The following is a 16347-nucleotide window of genomic DNA, read 5'->3' on the forward strand; positions in this document are numbered from 1 at the left end:
AAAAAACACCTAAAGACAACAAAACAAAACTATGTTCTCCTATTCCCTTGTCTGTGAGCTCTGAAGTGCCTATTGGACTAGGCCTAACACATATCTTGCTAAATGTTTCTGAATTGAATGAAAATGGGAAACATAAAAGCAGAGGGAAGAGGTCAGGCCTGGTGGTTCACACCTGTAATCCTAGCACTTCGGGAGGCTGAGGCAGGAGGATCACTTGAGCCCAGGAGTTCCAGGCTGCAGTGAGCTATGATCACGCCACTGCACTCTACCCCAGGAATCAGAGGGAGATCCTGTCTCAAAAAAAAATAAAGCAGAGGGAAGAATAAGAACTCTACCCCTGTAGGTCTGAATGAGGAGAACATACCAAGTGACTGAAAGTGGGAGAGAGGTTGTGGCACCTACAGCAGGGAAAGAGACTTATCTGCTTCCTCCCTTCTTCCATCCTGTGTCCAGGAAATTGAGAAAAAGGTGACGTGAGGTCACTATTACCAGAGAGGAAATAACTTACCATGGCTGAGAGATTTTTATCAGAAGCCATGCAGCAGGTGCTTTGAGAGTCAGACAATGATGGGTAAATATTACATGTATCCTCCATAGCCCTAGACAGGCAGAAGAAAGGAACTCTTTTCAATTTAGAAAAATGCTCCCCCCTTCCTCAGAACATTTCCACTGTGATCAAAGAGACCACGCATAAGCCTCAAACAGAAGGGCAACTCTGGATGGTGATGGTAAATTAGGGACAGTGAGGCCCAGCACGGTGGCTCACGCCTGTAATCCTAACATTCTGGGAGGCTGAGGCAGGAGGATCGCTCAAGATCAGGAGTTCGAGACCAGCCTGAGCAAGAGCGAGACCTCCATCTCTACTAAAAATAGAAAGAAATTAGCCGGACAACTAAAAACATATATAGAAAAAATTAGCTGGGTCTGGTGGCACATGCCTGTAGTCCCAGCTACTCAGGAGGCTGAGGCAGATGGATCACTTGAGCCCAGGAGTTTGAGGTTGCTGTGAGTTAGGCTGACGCCATGGCACTCTAGCCTGGGCAACAGAGTGAGACTCTGTCTCAAAAAAAAAAAAAAAAAAAATGTTAGGGACAGCGAGAGGGAGGGTGAGCTTTTTGTGAGTCCTGGGAGAGAGGGAGGAAGGAAAGGAGAGGAGAGGGAAAGCTCCTTAGTAGGCTTTTTTTTTTTTTTTTTGTAGTGGCAGTGGGAGTCCCAAATAGATCTAATCCAAGGCTCAGGGAGCTTAAAACATGTTCTCATCAGAACTTACCTTTCTTTTTTTTTAGAGACAATCTTGCTGTCACTCAGGCAGTGGCATGATCATGGCTCATTGCAGCCTTGGACTCCTTGGCTCAAGGGAGCTTTCTGCCTCAGCCTCACTAATTTTTCTTCTTCTTCTTCCTCTTTTTTTTTTTTTTTTTGTACAGATGGGGGTCTCACTATGTCACCCAGGCTGCTTCTTGAACTCCTGGCCTCAAGCGATCCTCCTGCCTCAGCCTTCCAAAGTGCTGGGATTACAGGCATGAGCCACTGTGCATGGCTAAAATCTACTTTTGCCTCTCTCAATCTGAGCAGCTGTGGAAGAACCAGCAGTAACTGAAGAGCTAGTCAGTCAGCTAATAGGCGGAGAGATCTGCCCCCTGGGAGAAGAGTTGCTGCAGCTCCTTCCCTGCTTTGCAGGAGGAGGGGAGGCGGGGTAAGTTTGGGGGAAACGCTGTAATTTCCTTTTTTACTTTCACAGCAATAGTACAGAATCCAGAATGGATGTCCTCTTTGTAGCTATCCTTGCTGTGCCACTTATCCTGGGTAAGTCTTCTTCTCTCCCTGAGCTTTTGTGCCAGATCTTCTACCATAAATGAGGCGGGAGAAAAAAAAATAAGAGGGTGAGAGGTGCATTTCAATGGGGAGTTATAGAGCTTTCTCATCTGTGCTAGGGTCTGGTGTTGGGGGCAAAGCGGAGATCTGGAAGGGAGAGCCAGGAAAAAGAGAGGAAAGCACAATCCTGTCAAAGAAGAGAAGGCTTCCGGAGGATAGAGCCCCAGACTCGGGGAGGTCCTAGCAAGAGTGAACTCAGTTCTCCACCACCACAAAGTTGAACAGATGAGAGGGACTAAAGTGATAGTGAAGGAGAGAGGTGTGTTTTTGGAAGGTGAGACAGTCTGAAACTAGTGAGGGAAGTCAGGATATCTCCTTACCCACAGAGTTGTAGGAAAAAAAAACATGTATTAGTAAAGACATAGGAGTGGGGGGGCCTTTAGGGTGGTGGAAAACTGGCTGCCTTCAGGGACAGAATCCCAAGGGTAGCTTGGCTCCTTCCCTCCTTTGTTCCTCAGTCTGCCAGGTGTGTCTCACTGTTTCCTTTTCCTCTAGATTCTTGTGTCATTAGCCTGGGGTTGGAGGGAAAGCATTCCAGGAGCTCAGGGAAATGTTTAGCAGGAGGTCTAGAGTTTTTGAATAAGTCATATCAAAACCATATATTTTTAGTTCTGGAAGGGAAGAAACACTAACAGAGATGGGTCATTTAATCCAGCTGACTCATTTTAAGAAAGCAGATGTAGGCTGGGGCACGGGGGCTCATGCCTGTAATCCTAGCACTCTGGGAGGTCAAGGCAGGAGGATTGCTTGAGATCAGGAGTTCGAGACCACCCTGAGCAAAACCAAGACCCCTCCACTTCCCCCTGCTCCCCCACCCCCATCCCCATCTCAACTAAAAGTAGAAAAAATTAGCTGGGTGTGGTGGTGCATACCTGTAGTCCCAGCTACTCGGGAGATTAAGACAGGAGGATCGCTTGAGCCCAGGAGTTTGAGGTTGCTGTGAGCTAGGCTGATACCACAGCACTCTAGCCTGGGCAACAGAGCAAGACTATGTCTCAAAAAAAAAAAAAAAAAAGCAGACGTTAAATGGCTTGTTCAGGGTTATTCCACTAGTTAGCAGAAAAGCCTAAGGGTATGTGTTAGTTAGTTGTGAGAGACACTGATTAAAGATCTCTCACAAATACATTAGGTCTGGAACATACTAAATACAAGATTTGGTGTTTTTAGTTTCTGTCTGGTCTCTCTCTTCTTCTTACCTTACCTTATTTAGGTTTAGTTCTCCTTTTTTTTTTTTTTGAGACAGAGTCTCACTCTGTTGCCCGGGCTAGAGTGCCATGGTGTCAGCCTAGCTCACACCAACCTCAAACTCCTGGGCTTAAGCGATCCTTCTGCCTCAGCCTCCTGAGTAGCTGGGACTACAGGCATGCGCCACCATACCTGGCTAATTTTTTCTGTATATTTTTAGTTGTCCAGCTAATTTCTTTCTATTTTTAGTAGAGAGGGGGTCTCGCTCTTGCTCAGGCTGGTCTCGAACTCCTGAGCTCAAAGAATCCAACCTCGGCCTCCCAGAGTGCTAGGATTACAGGCCTGAGCCACTGAGCCTGGCCGGTTTAGTTCTCCTTTTGGGTTTATAGTGTATGAAGGGACCTGTCTAAGGGCATAGGGTAACAGGCCCCATTACAGACATGGAGCCCAGAAGACTGAGAAGGGTTTAGAGATGCAGAGGCAGGGAGACAGTATGACCCTTGGAGGGGAGGCAGAAAGAAAGGAAACTGAGGTCAACTCCAGATGTCCTTCTGCTGGTAAGGGGTTCCAGATGCCCCTTGACCTATAGTCCTTGTCCCCATAGGACAAGAATATGAGGATGAAGAAATCCTGGAAGAGGATGATTATTATCAAGTGGTCTATTATTACACAGTCACCCCCAGTTATGGTGAGTATGTGAAAGGCTCTGACCCTTAGCTAGGTGGAGAGAGGCTTTGGGGATATTTAGTCTTGAATCTTTGCCCTTCACTTTGCAACAGAGCAAAGGGGTCAGAGAGAAATTTGGCTATGAACAAAAACTATCAAGACTCATGCTGTTATTTTTCAAGCTAGTGATTTCTAATTCTTTGAAAAATGGCCAAAACAACTTGAAAAATTCAAATTTTAAATTCCAGGTTGAAAATATAAATGCATACACATTCACAAACATTTTAAACATTACAGTTCATTAAAATTGGATTATACCAATAAATTTTATAACTTTAGCAAATTGAAGTATTCTGAGCAATCTCTTTCCTTTTCATTTCTAGATACAGAGTTACCTTTTTCCTTTGTTACTACTGATTTTTTTCTCCTCCACAGATGATTTTGGTGCAAATTTCACCATTGATTACTCCATGTTTGAGTTAGAGGATGGGCTGGTGAGTGACCTCTACATCTATGAGGATCAGGATAAGTAACAGTTAAAAAGAAACTGGGGGTCAGGCTCACACCTGTAATCCTAGCACTTTGAGAGGCTGAGGCAGGAGGGAGGATCGCTTGAAGCCAGGAGTTTGAGACCAGCCTGAGCAAGAGCCAGACCCTGTCTCTATAAAAAATTAAAAAATTAGCTGGGCGTGGTGGTGCATGCCTGTAGTCCAGCTACCTAGGAGGCTGAGGCAGGAGGATTGCTTGAGCCCAGGAGCTTGAGGTTGCAGTGAGCTATGACAATGCCACTGCATTCTAGTGAGGGTGACAGAGCGAGACCCTGTCTCAAAAAATAAAATAAATAAATAAATAAATAAAATAAGATGAAATGAAATTGGGGAATGTCAAAATGTAACTGATTATCGGAAATGAAAATGAATTAGAGGAAGAAAAACTAGGTAGTAGGCCCTGAACAAACTTGTTAACCGTAGCTGGGAGGATAAGGAAGCCAGATCCAGTAAGTTTGCTAAGACACCGAAGAGGGGCAGTCCTTGAATCTAGGGACTTGTTGCATGGGATGGGTACATAATCCATGCAAGCACAGAGTAAGGAGGATCCCTGAGCTTAAGTCTTTGAGAGGGCAGTGAGGAGAGTGACAGGTAATAAAGGGAAGAAGAATTCTAAATAGAGAACTATGAGGATGTTGGATGGAGAAGATAACTGTGTGTTTTCCAATCCTACTGAGGGTAGAACAGGTTGGATCAGAAGGTAACAGAAGCGGTAGAGACTACCACAAGTCTTGAAACAGAACGTGCAGACCATCAGAAACCTGTAACCAGGAAACCAGTAACAATGGAACCAGTAAGTTGTTTGGGGATTGGGAGGAGGGAGACACGACATCCCTTACCCTGAATCAATGCCAGGGCTGGTGACCTGGAGTAGACAGAGGGCTGGAATACCAGCTTTGGTGGATGGGGAAACAAGTAACTAGTACTTCAATGTAGGTGTTCATATCAACTTGACCATCATATCTTTCACTGAGATTTAATACTAACCCTGTTTACAAAACACTGGGAAGATTTGAAGCAGTTAAATTTTAGTTCAGTAGTACTTAATGTGTATGTAACCTATGCCTAAGTCTGCTGAGGATCCTGATGCTGATGAAAAAGAAATTTATGATGTGGTTATTGCCCTCAAGAAATTTATAAAACTCAAGTTTACAATTCAGGACAAAATGAAAAGGTATGTTACAATGTTCAATTACACATAAATTTGAGAGCATATGACATAGGATAGTGCTTTAGCCAGTGTAAGGAGAGAGATCAGTATGGGCTAGAGTTGTTTGGAAGACTTTTAGGAGGTGATTGTGTTTGAGATATACCTTAAAGAATAGGTGAGCTTTTGATTGGTGGGAAGTTATGAAAGGATGAAGGCAATTAGGAGGAATAGTTATTCCAAGAGTGAAAGAGCTGCATAGATGAGAGGAATAGAATAAGCATGGTATGTTTAGTGGATGGGGTATGACCGAAGGAGAGGGTATATGTAAGGGAACAATGGGAATTAAGAAAAAATAAAATTTACAAGCCTTCTAATATTTGGCTGGTAATTTCACATATGGCAAGATAGGGCGAAATTATTGAGAGTCTGAAGTGTCAGGGTGAAGTTTGAACTCATAGTCAATAGGGAGCCTAGTAAGTTCTTCGGTATGGTAAAGATACAATGAAAAGAGGTATTTTAGAAAAAAACATTCATCTGGTTGTATGCAGGATGTATCTTAGTGGAGAGTGATTCATGAGATTTGCATTGTTCCAGAAACAATCTATTAAAGGCCTGGAAGTGGCATTATGAATGAGAGGAGAAAAACAAGAAATATTTTGAAGAAAATGTCTTGCTTCATACAATAATTTCATAAGAGGAATAAATGAGTGAGTCAAAATTACTTACATGTTTTAAAAATGGATGTCTAGGAAAATGGCTGACCAAAATGGGCACTATGGGAGGCCACAGTGGTTTAGGAGGGAAGTCATGAATTTGATATTGACCAAGCTGAATTTATAGTGACAGCCCTATGAGGGTGTCCTAAAGGTAGCTGAACTAGGTCAGGGCTAGAGTTCTAAGTGCAAAGTCACAGTTACAAAAGTAAATGAGCTCAAAAGAGTCAGTACACACAAAAGCTCAGAAGGCCAATAGACTGACTACAGACGGTGCCTATAGTTAATAGGAGAAAGAGGAATCAACCGAAGTAATGGGGAAGGATTGATTGTAGAGGTAGGTAGGTAGCCAAGTTTGTATTAGAGAGTCTAGAAGAGAAAAGGTTAATATAATCAATCAAGAGCTACCATGGGGCCAAGGAAAAGTATGTCATTGATAACCCCAAAGAAAGCAGTTTTAATTGAATGGTTGGAGAAAAGCTAGATTTTTTGGAGTTAAGGAGGGAGTACATTATGAGGAAATGGAGGCAAGTATAGACCAACCATCTGAAAAATCTGGTAATGTTAAAGAGAAGCAACAGCTGGAAAGGAGATCAGGATCAAAGAGCAGCCTGCATACAGATGAACCCAGATGGGAGGCACCAGTAGGAATGGAAAGTAGATTAACAATAAGGGCAGGCTGGACACGGTGGCTCACGCCTGTAATCCTAGCACTCAGGGAGGCCAAGGTGGGAGGATCGCTTGAGGTCAGGAGTTCGAGACCAGCCTGAGCAAGAGCGAGACCCTGTCTCTACTAAAAATAGAAAGAAATTAGCTGGACAACTAAAACATATAGAAAAAATTAGCCAGGCATGGTGGCACATGCCTGTAGTCCCAGCTACTCGGGAGGCTGAGGCAGAAGGATTGCTTGAGCCCAGGAGTTTGAGGTTGCTGTGAGCTAGGCTGACACCATGGCACTCTAGCCTGGGCAACAGAGTGAGACTCTGTCTCAAAAAAAAAAAAAAAGAAAGAAAAACAATAAGGGCAAATAAATCTTTTTAAAGTATATAGTAGGCTCCCTTTAGATTTTAAATTCCTTGAGGGCAGGAACCATGTCTTATTAATATTTATATCCCTCCCTATAGCACTTAGCACAGTGACTAACATAGTGTCATGCACAGAATAGATAAAAATAGGTGTCATTGAATTGAGTTGGGGCCTCGCATGTATGGTCAGGGATGGCTGAAAGTCACAATGGAAAGGACTCCTTATAGTGATGGGGAGGAGGGATGGATCTTTCTCTAAGCCCAGAGGAAAGGAAGACAGAGGTTAGTGTAAAGAGTTGGCTATCCCTCTGGAGAGAGAGGGGGAAGTGGTAGGAAGAATGACACTGGCTTACCGTGGGGGGATGTTTTTATTTTAGCAGAGTCCAGATCTCAATGATGCTGTGTCCGGTCTGCAGAGTCCTGTATCCCTCCTTCTGTGGTGGGCCCTAGTTCAGGGAGGGATGTATTTCATGTAAAAGGTGAGAGTGCAGCCACTGGCCTTGGGAAAGTCTGCGAAGTAATTCTTACCAGTATCTCTGGCTAGTGTTTCCAGCCTGGTCAATTCTCAGCTGCTTAAGGAAGAGGGATCATATTTAGAAAAATATTATTATTTAATCTTGAAGTTTAGGAGATGTTGAGGCAAAAATTTTTGTGTTGAGTCATTAATTTTTCTGAACTAGGACTTCAGGACCTCCTAGAGCAGAGACAGGTGGCATGGAGAAAAAAAAAACACTGCAGGATTCCAATATGCCCTGAGGAATCAGAGCTGGTCCTAGCCTGGCCATGTTTCAAGGCATGGCAGGTGCCAGAGGGCAAAATGGGCAGGTCTTACAACCTGAAAGAGTCAAGAGGCAAAGTTCAGTGGTAGAAGGGGTGGTAGTTCCCTGATGTGTGGGAGAGAGAGAATGGGAAAACAAAGAGGGAAGAGAGCTGTATTATAGGGAAGAAACTTAAGTTGGGATTCTAAATATTGGGCATAAAGAGATTTAGCAGGAGGAGGAAGGAGTGATGAGGGGAGGAAACACATCTTTCTCAGAAGATATCATAGGAAAGTCCTAGATCAGAATATGAAATCTGGGGAGTTTTCATAGAGTGGTGGGCATGAAGGGGGTTTCCTGGGTCTCCTGACCCTGTTTTTTGGTTTTGGTTTTTCCCTTTCTTTCTTTCTTTGCTTTTTTTAGGTGGTAGAAGACTGCTATGACTCTTTGGATGGGGATTTGGCAAGAGGAAATTGGAAGATAAAATAAATAATAAATGAAATAATTTGGTTACTGTCTATTCCTTCATAAGGGTTTGTTCTAAAATCACAACACTAAAGAGAGCACCAGGAAGGCAGGAAGGGTAGATTAGAAAGGGAGTTGGGTGACAATAGAATTAAAGGGAATTTTTGACTGTGAATAAACCTGAAATTTTGGGAAGAATGAAGAAGAGCACCCACGGAAAACAGGTTTACTCACAGTTCATAATCCCTTCTAATTCTATTGTTTTATTTTATTAGATATGGTGTTGACATAGTGTGGTTGGGAAACAGGGTTGAGGTTTATTTAGAACTTTTTTTTCTTTTTATAAAATAAGCACACTGTAAAACATAATGTAAAATATCGAAGGCTATTTAAAATATTCACACCTCCCCACCCCCGTCCAACAACGTGCCTTTTGCAGTTAGTAATTATGGCAGGGACAAACTCTAATTTTATTTATTTTTAAATTCTCTATTCTCCGGACCCTAATCAGAATTGGGCTGCCCCCTTGCGGTCTATCGGATGTCATATCTTCAACCAGCCCATGGTGCCTGGGCCCCGCTCTCCTCTCCATTGTGTTCTGTCAATGCAAGGGACAACGACAATAGTAATGTCCCAGTTACTTTTGAGACTCTCTAAATTCCGAACTTGCCTCCCTCCCTCCGTCCCTCCAAGCCTTTCGAATCTTCTTCAGGAGAAAAATGAAGAAGTTGAAGCTGGACAACGCCATAACCTAGGAGATCAGGGACCTACCCTACTCTGTTCCCCGTGCTCGGAATCAGAGAATTCAGGGCGCGGGACGCGGGGCCCGAGGAGCCCGGGCAGAAAAGTCAGGAGCAACTGAGTTCAGCTTTGACCTCTAGAGCCGTGGCGGGGTGGCATCTGAGCTGGTAACGTGCGTGGTAGGTTATGTAAGGAAAGGGCTGGAGGAGCCGCCCCAGCGGGAGCCTGAGAGAGGACGCGGTGTTCTCGGCCGAGCTCCCCACCCTCCTCACCCAGCAGGGCAGGAGGCACCCAACTTGGAGGGGAGCGAGAAGGGGAGGGTGCAACGGAGACCGGGGAGTCACGAGGGCTGGGCTGCCGAGAAAAGGAGAGGATACACAGTGTCACACACTCATTCCTTAATACACGTTGCAGACACAAGTCGCTGATGGTTTGCATGTGCTGCGCTCGTGAGCAGAGGCGCTCAAACGGGGAGGAAGGGTTGGCTCCAAAGGCGGAAGCGGGGGTGGGGGGCCAAGGGGGGTGGGTCCCCCGACCCGAGGCGTGCACCTCCAGTCGCACAACGAATCTCAACACTCAAGCCGCGCGTGTCTGGCGCATCATGATTCATTCTAGTTAAGGCCATGGACTCCGCCCTTTTTCCTCCCCTCCCTTCTTTTCCACTCTTTTTCCATCCTCCTCCTTTTCTCATCACCGGGTCCTCTCCAGGAGCCGCATGTAGGGGCGGAGCACGGAATGCTTCCCTTCCAGCCAATCATCAGCTGATGGCCTCTCTATTGGCTGAGCTCCTTTGTACTGTAGCAAATAAGCTGTGAATTTCAGTAACGAGAGTCATATGTTACCGGCTAGACAACCAATGAGGGCGCGGGATCTGTGTACGCAGGGGGAGGCACGTGCCGAGCCGCACGTGTCTGGGAGGGGGAAGGGGCGGGACCCACTGAGAGAGAAGCGGAGGTGGGTAGCCGAGACCCGGAGAGACTGAGACAGAGCTGGAGGCAGAGTCTACGCTGAACCGACCGGCACAGGTAAGGACAAAGCGAGCTGCTAGGGAGGTCTGGACCCAAAGGGAGTGGGTTTGGGGACTGAACCCAGATCTTGGTATTGGGAGGGATTGCATCATGTGTCAGGCGCGACCTGAGAGGGACCGGCGCAGGGATCCTGATCTTAAACAATTGGGAAAGGGCAGGAGGCCTGTTTCTGTGGGGGTGGTTCCCGTGGGGTCACTAGGTGGGTTGGGTGCCCAGATTTACTGCTTGCCCATGGCGTGGCCTCAGGTGGAGAGGCTTGCTGCGGGATCAGGTTGGGGAGCACCCCAGGTGAACGACGGGCGGAGGGGAAGGTGTCATTCAAGTCAGGTATTTACTCTGAACTGAGGGAAGAAAAGAGCAGAGGCTGTGTCAGGCCGAGAGCTGCTCTGCGGAGGCCAGAGAAGTCCCAGTTTCCTAATGGGCGGGGGTGGGGGAGATCAGTTTTTCTTTTGTCTCTGAGACAGGTAATGTTGGGGAGGGGGAGAAGAGGTATTACCTGTGCAGTACACCCCAGTCTGCCAGTCCATTTCCTAATTCTTAGACTCTGGTTTCAAACTACTTCGCTTTGCTCTTCAGTTGCAGGTTCCGATCTTTGGGTACTCCAGGAGCTGCTCTCCAGCCCCTGCTTCTGGACCTATGGATTCTCCATCTAGCGTTTCTTCCTATTCCTCCTACTCTCTCTCTTCCTCTTTTTCCACCTCCCCAGTGAACAGTGACTTTGGCTTCCCCTCCGATAGTGAGAGGGAGGACAAGGGGGCCCACGGGCCCAGGCCAGACACTGTTGGGCAGAGGGGAGGTTCACGGCCCAGTCCGGGTCCTATCCGCTGCAGGCATCGATCCAAGGTTTCCAGTAATCATCATACAGCATCTCACCCGGAAGAGCGGGGCTTGGCTTCTCCTATGGCAGGATCTGGGGTCAAAAGATCAAGAAATGGTGAATTGGAGACCAGTCTAAACATCCAGGGTTGTACCACAGAGGGAGACCTGCTATTTGCTCAGAAGGTAAGAGAAAGCAGGAGAAAGGAGACACTTGTGGAGTGGCATAGCACCCAGCTGGTTAATAAGGAACCAATGAAGATAGTATTGCCTCCCAGATTTGGAGATGGAGGAAGAATCACTATTAGTGTGGGCAATTCTTGGTCTTCTTATAGCCTTTGTCCTGTTTTCCTTCAGTGTAAAGAACTGCAAGGATATATACCTCCTCTCACAGACCTACTGAATGGGCTGAAGATGGGTCGATTTGAGAGAGGTAATTTTCTGATTAGTTGTGTTTGTTTGGGCTAAGTTTGTTCCTCTTTCTCTTCCTCTCTGTTGAATGTGTATTTCTCCTAAGTTTTTGTTTGGGGCCTGGATTATTTCTCTTTTGCATGACCTAATTTTTTAGGTGAATCAGTTTTAAACCCCTTCTGTCCTTCCTTTACCTGACAACATGCTTGAAGCTAAATACTTGATCTTTCTCTTTCCCTGACTCCAGGATTGAGCAGTTTCCAGCAGAGTGTGGCAATGGACAGGATCCAGCGTATTGTAGGTGTTTTGCAGAAGCCACAGATGGGGTAAGTCCCACTAGCTCTTTCCTCAGGACTTAATAAAAAGGAGAACTCTCCTTTTTATATCTTATTTCTTTTTCATATCTTGTTTTGTTTCTTTTTTCATACCTAATGGCTTTTAAAAAAAAAATGTCCTTTTCACAGGGAACGTTATCTAGGAACCCTGCTACAGGTAGAAGGGATGTTAAAGACTTGGTTTCCTCATATAGCTGCCCAGAAGACATCATTGGGTGGTAGCAGGCATCAGCTGACCAAGGTAAGAGCTTAAAAACCTGGGGAAGAGGGGGAAAACAATCAAGGAAATGAAATGTACATGCAGAAATGGGCTCCCCCTTCCATTTCCTTCTGGGTCCTTTCCGCAAGTTTCTATTCAGGGAAGGGAATGCCTAAACTTACTGCATTGTCTTGATTTCTAGATGTTTTTGTTTTATTTTGTTTGGATCACTGGGAAGAACTCTATGAAGTTTAATCCTATCCCTCATGTTGCAGTTTATCTGCTTTCTACATAGATACAGAATGCGTTTTACCTGGCCAAATGATTCATGTAGGAAGATGCCTCAGCTTCTCTCTACAAATCCTTTCTTCCCTGATTGCCCTAAAGCCTTCCCTTCTCCCTCTTTTCACTCCTGTCCGAGTATCCTAGTACCAAACTCTCTGGAAGCCTTTGAGTCTACACTAGGTTTCAAGGACTGGTCATAAGAGGTACTCCACTGGGAGTAGGGGAGAGGGCACCCATGGGGGAATATTGGATAGATTCTTAGGCCTGGTATAGAAGTGACCTATTTTATGTGCTTTCAAATAATAAGGTATTAAGAGGGCATTCAAATGATGGGGAGGGGAGAGTCTCCTGTAGATAATTGCCAGTCCTTGTTTTCAATCAACTGTGGTTATTATTGCTGTGAGAATAACTGATTAAAAAATAAGCAGCAGGATCTTGCCTGCATATTAATTTATACTTCTTAAAGAACTCAACATAGAAAATTAGAATTTAAAATGCAGAAATTGGGAAATGATAATTCTAATAAAAATATCCTTTTCTTTAAAGAAATTCTAAAAATAATTATTTTATAAATAATGAGAACATATGGGGTTGTTTATTTGTTCATCTTTGGATATCCAGTGCCTAATGTAGTATGTGGTACATAATAGATCGTCAACTGTTTGTTGAATAAATGAAAGTATAATTTCATTACTAAAAATTTTACTTAATCATGGCCTGGCAAGAACGTATCAGTTGCATAAAACAAGGTATGTTTGCATTGCAAACTGAGTTCCCAAGCAAAGCAAAGGTTTAAGTAACCTGGTAGAGCTAATCTGAAAGCTTTCTCCAGATTTTTTTTTCTCATTTCTCCCCTCTCTAGCATTTTCCAAGCCACCACGGTGATTCAGTTGCTTCCTTTCCTGTATCGCCTATGGGAAAGATGGACCAGACACAGCTAGGACATGTAGTGTTGAAACCAGAGCAGCCTTGGCACCTCACAGAATGGCCAGCTATGAACCTTACCTGGATCCACACCACTCCGATTTGCAATCCCCCTCTCGGTTCCCCAGGTACCATCTCCTTTAGCCATGGTCCTTTAGGCACTGGAACCAGCATTGGCGTCATCCTTTTCCTGCAACATGGAGTGCAGCCCTTCACCCACTCTACCCCAACCACTCCGGTTCCACCTACTACAGCATCTCCTGTCATCTCTGGTGATACTAAGAAACTATCTAGAGAGGGGCCTCGTTGCTACAGTTTGCCAGTAACCATGCCATCAGACTGGAGCTGTACCCTCTCCCCTCCCAGTCTACCCACAATGGCCAGAGAAAAGACCATAGGACAGCTAGAACAGCAGATGAGAAGCCATCCTCCAGGTGTTTCTGATGCCGATCTTCTCAACCTCTAACCCAGGGCATGCAACTGTCCTCTGTGGTTTCTAATTTGTGTGAATATTTATGTATATATGTATTTTTACTTTTAATGTGTGCAACTATGTTGAGGGAAGATAAATCCTTTCTAATTAAAGAATTTTTCACCTAAACAGTTTGCTGATTGGAGGAAGTTGAAAACTTTCTCCTTCAAATACCCATCTTTATCCTCTGAGCTGCAGAAAAGAAAAGGGATGGGAATGTTTGTGAACATGCGCTCCACCAAGTTAGAGTCTGGGTGGGACAATATAAAAGAGAGGAAAAGAGACTCTCTGCTTCTGCTTTCCCAGGGAACACCTGTGGGGACAGTTACAGGGTTCAGAGTTGGGTTTGTTTATTTATTTATTTTTGTTCAGACTTAGAGACTAATACCTTTCCCTTTGTGTGTCTCGCCCTTGTAATCTTCCAGCTGGCCCAGACAAGCAGGTTCTTCTGCTCTGGGATCACTCTTTGATGGGAGCTGTTGATGCTTGTGGGTAAATGCATATGTAACCTTCTGCTGCCAGAGGAGGGGCACAAAGGCCAAAACAGCCACTGTGGTTGCCAGTTTTGAAGAGGGAGGGGCTCTCTTAGAATTTTCAGAGTGGGAGGACCCTTAGACACTGGGCCTCATTCTTACTCAAAAAGCTGCAGCTGCTAGATGTATGCTAGACTAAGGAAGGCTACACAGTATTGTAAGGAGGCAAAAATGAAGTCCATGAATCTATCTCCACCCTTCTCTCTGTGTTACTCTCTTGCTGATTTGTCCCACTTTCCACCAAAACCATTTCCTCTCTCATCCTAAGCCTTTGTAGAGTATCAGGCTATTCTGTCATCTTAGTCATTGCTTATTGGCTCCTTAACATGTGTCTCATAGCAACTTACACATCTTTTCCCCATTTCTCAAGTCTTCTGTTCTCAGTGAATAATTGCCTCCCTTTATTTCAGAGAATATGACCTTTCTAAGGCAAAACTCTCCATTTGTGCTTTTGATTACCATCTACCTCTAGAACTTTGCTGTATCACATATCTCCTCTTGTTAGTTGAATTTATTCCCCATAATAATTTATTTCTCCCACAAGCATTATCAGATCCCCCCTCCTTAAAAACATCTCTTGAGCCTGATTGTCCTCTTTCTCTTCTCTGTAAGTCTTGACACGGTAGTCTAATCTTTCTGATTCCTTCTTATCACTCAATTCTTAACCCCTTGTAGCCTAGCTTCTCCTGCTTTCACTTTGTTGCACCTTCCAAAGTCACTAATGCACCCACTGAATCGGTATTATAATGTAATTCTCACCTAAATCAATAGCTAAACATTTTACAAAGGCTATGTACTTCATGCTTTTTGTATCATTTGATGCTGCCTATTGAAACTCCTGTTTCAATTAGGATAGCACAGGAGGTCTAGCACTAGGATAGCAGCAATTCCTAGGTCTCTCAGTGGTTCTGCTTTCACCTTCTCCAGGGTGTGGGTGTTCCCCTAGGCTCAGGCCTTGGCCCTTTTCTCTGACTACATTCTTTCAAGTAAAGATTTCCTCTTCCTTCATGGCTTTAATTATTGCTTCAACTTAGAAGACTGCTAAAGCTTCATCTTCAATCCCAGTCTTTCCCCTGAGATGGCATACTAAATGTTTAAATTTCTGCTGGGCAGTTTTATTTACATGTTGCTGACACTTAAAAATTATTGAAAATTTCATAATTTTAGAGCCAAGATGTACCTTTTGTACATCTAATTCAACTCAACCTCCTCATTTTATAGATAAGGAAACTTAGGTGACTTGTCCAAGACAACACAATGTATGGTACAGAACTCTTGGTTTCCAGTTTGGTGTGTTTTCCAGTGATCACCAATCAAATCTCCTTTACAACAATCAAATTTCCTTTTTACATTCTCCTCTTCTGTTAGTGCTACTTATGGTTCCACCATTTTTCCAGATAATTAGGCTTAAAACTTGGTGCCATTTAGTCATGAGTTACTTTTTATTTTTTATTTGGAATGTCACTTAAAATTCATTTCTTCCTATCCATTGCATTGCCACCACTCTGATCTAGACTTTTATTATAGCAATGATCTCTCTTACCTTTAATCCCTTCTCAGTAACAACCAGATTAATTTTCCTAGAACAGTGCTTTGCATGTCATTCCCTATTCAAATTCTTCAGTGGCTCCCCAGTGCTTTGAGAAGGAAATCCAAAATCTTTAGTCAAGTTCTCTATTTCTTGCTCTACTCCCCTGCATTATCCTTCTGTTGCAGTTTTTTTATTCACCCCTGAACACTGTACATCTTTTTTGCCTTCTAAGCTCTTGTTCATGCTGTTCATCTTGCCTAGCCTTTCCTGCTTCTGTTATCTAAATCCTACCCTCTTTCAATGACTGACTTAAGTTCATCTATGTCATTCTTTCTGTACAACGTGATATATAGGCTCAATGTTTGGCTCTTTACTCCATCAAATGGGATCATGTATGTAAAACACCTAGTACAGGATTGGGTATAGAGTAGGCTCTCAAAAATATTACTTTTCCCCTTCCTTTCTTTCAAAGTGTCTTTATATTTTATCCCATTTTATTCCCAAGACAGGTTTTGTGAGACTGACAGGGCAGATATTTGTCCCATTTTAGAGATGAAGAAATAGATGGAGTTTAAATCTGGCAAGGGCCAGATAGTAAACATTTTTGGCTTTGTAGGCTATACATGTCTATTGCAACTACCCAATTCTGCCATTGTGGCCCAAAGCAGCCATACCTAATACATAAAA

The 16347-nt window shown here is 44.2% G+C and overlaps 2 protein-coding genes across 7 annotated transcripts; both read left to right on the plus strand.

Annotated features, from left to right (window-relative positions):
* Window positions 1-1706: 1706 nt before the first annotated feature.
* On the plus strand, window positions 1707-8425 carry C3H1orf54 (chromosome 3 C1orf54 homolog). 5 transcript variants are annotated; one of them, XR_006733829.1, is made up of 6 exons: window positions 1709-1806; window positions 3665-3748; window positions 4162-4220; window positions 4957-5067; window positions 6019-6131; window positions 7540-7619. XR_006733829.1 is itself a non-coding variant. In XM_045544984.1 (6 exons), the coding sequence occupies exons 1-5, from the start codon at window positions 1761-1763 to the stop codon at window positions 7636-7638; spliced, it is 396 nt and encodes a 131-aa protein (XP_045400940.1). In that variant the 5' UTR covers window positions 1712-1760; the 3' UTR covers window positions 7639-7641; window positions 8344-8425. The 5 variants fall into 5 exon arrangements, 3 of the variants coding, with proteins under 3 accessions (XP_045400941.1, XP_045400940.1, XP_045400939.1); XR_006733830.1 differs by having other exon boundaries at window positions 7543-7597; XM_045544984.1 differs by lacking the exon at window positions 6019-6131 and adding an exon at window positions 8344-8425 and having other exon boundaries at window positions 1712-1806; window positions 7543-7641.
* A 1625-nt stretch (window positions 8426-10050) lies between these two features.
* On the plus strand, window positions 10051-13717 carry CIART (circadian associated repressor of transcription). 2 transcript variants are annotated; one of them, XM_045544960.1, is made up of 6 exons: window positions 10051-10151; window positions 10731-11156; window positions 11328-11403; window positions 11629-11707; window positions 11846-11957; window positions 13063-13717. In XM_045544960.1, exons 2-6 carry the CDS (start codon window positions 10791-10793, stop codon window positions 13588-13590), a joined length of 1161 nt encoding a protein of 386 aa, XP_045400916.1. In that variant the 5' UTR covers window positions 10051-10151; window positions 10731-10790; the 3' UTR covers window positions 13591-13717. The 2 variants fall into 2 exon arrangements, with proteins under 2 accessions (XP_045400916.1, XP_045400917.1); XM_045544961.1 differs by having other exon boundaries at window positions 10057-10151; window positions 10985-11156.
* The last annotated feature ends 2630 nt before the right edge of the window (window positions 13718-16347 follow it).

The sequence above is a fragment of the Lemur catta genome, chromosome 3, assembly GCF_020740605.2.
Source record: "Lemur catta isolate mLemCat1 chromosome 3, mLemCat1.pri, whole genome shotgun sequence".
In the NCBI taxonomy this organism is placed as follows: Eukaryota; Metazoa; Chordata; class Mammalia; order Primates; family Lemuridae; genus Lemur; species Lemur catta.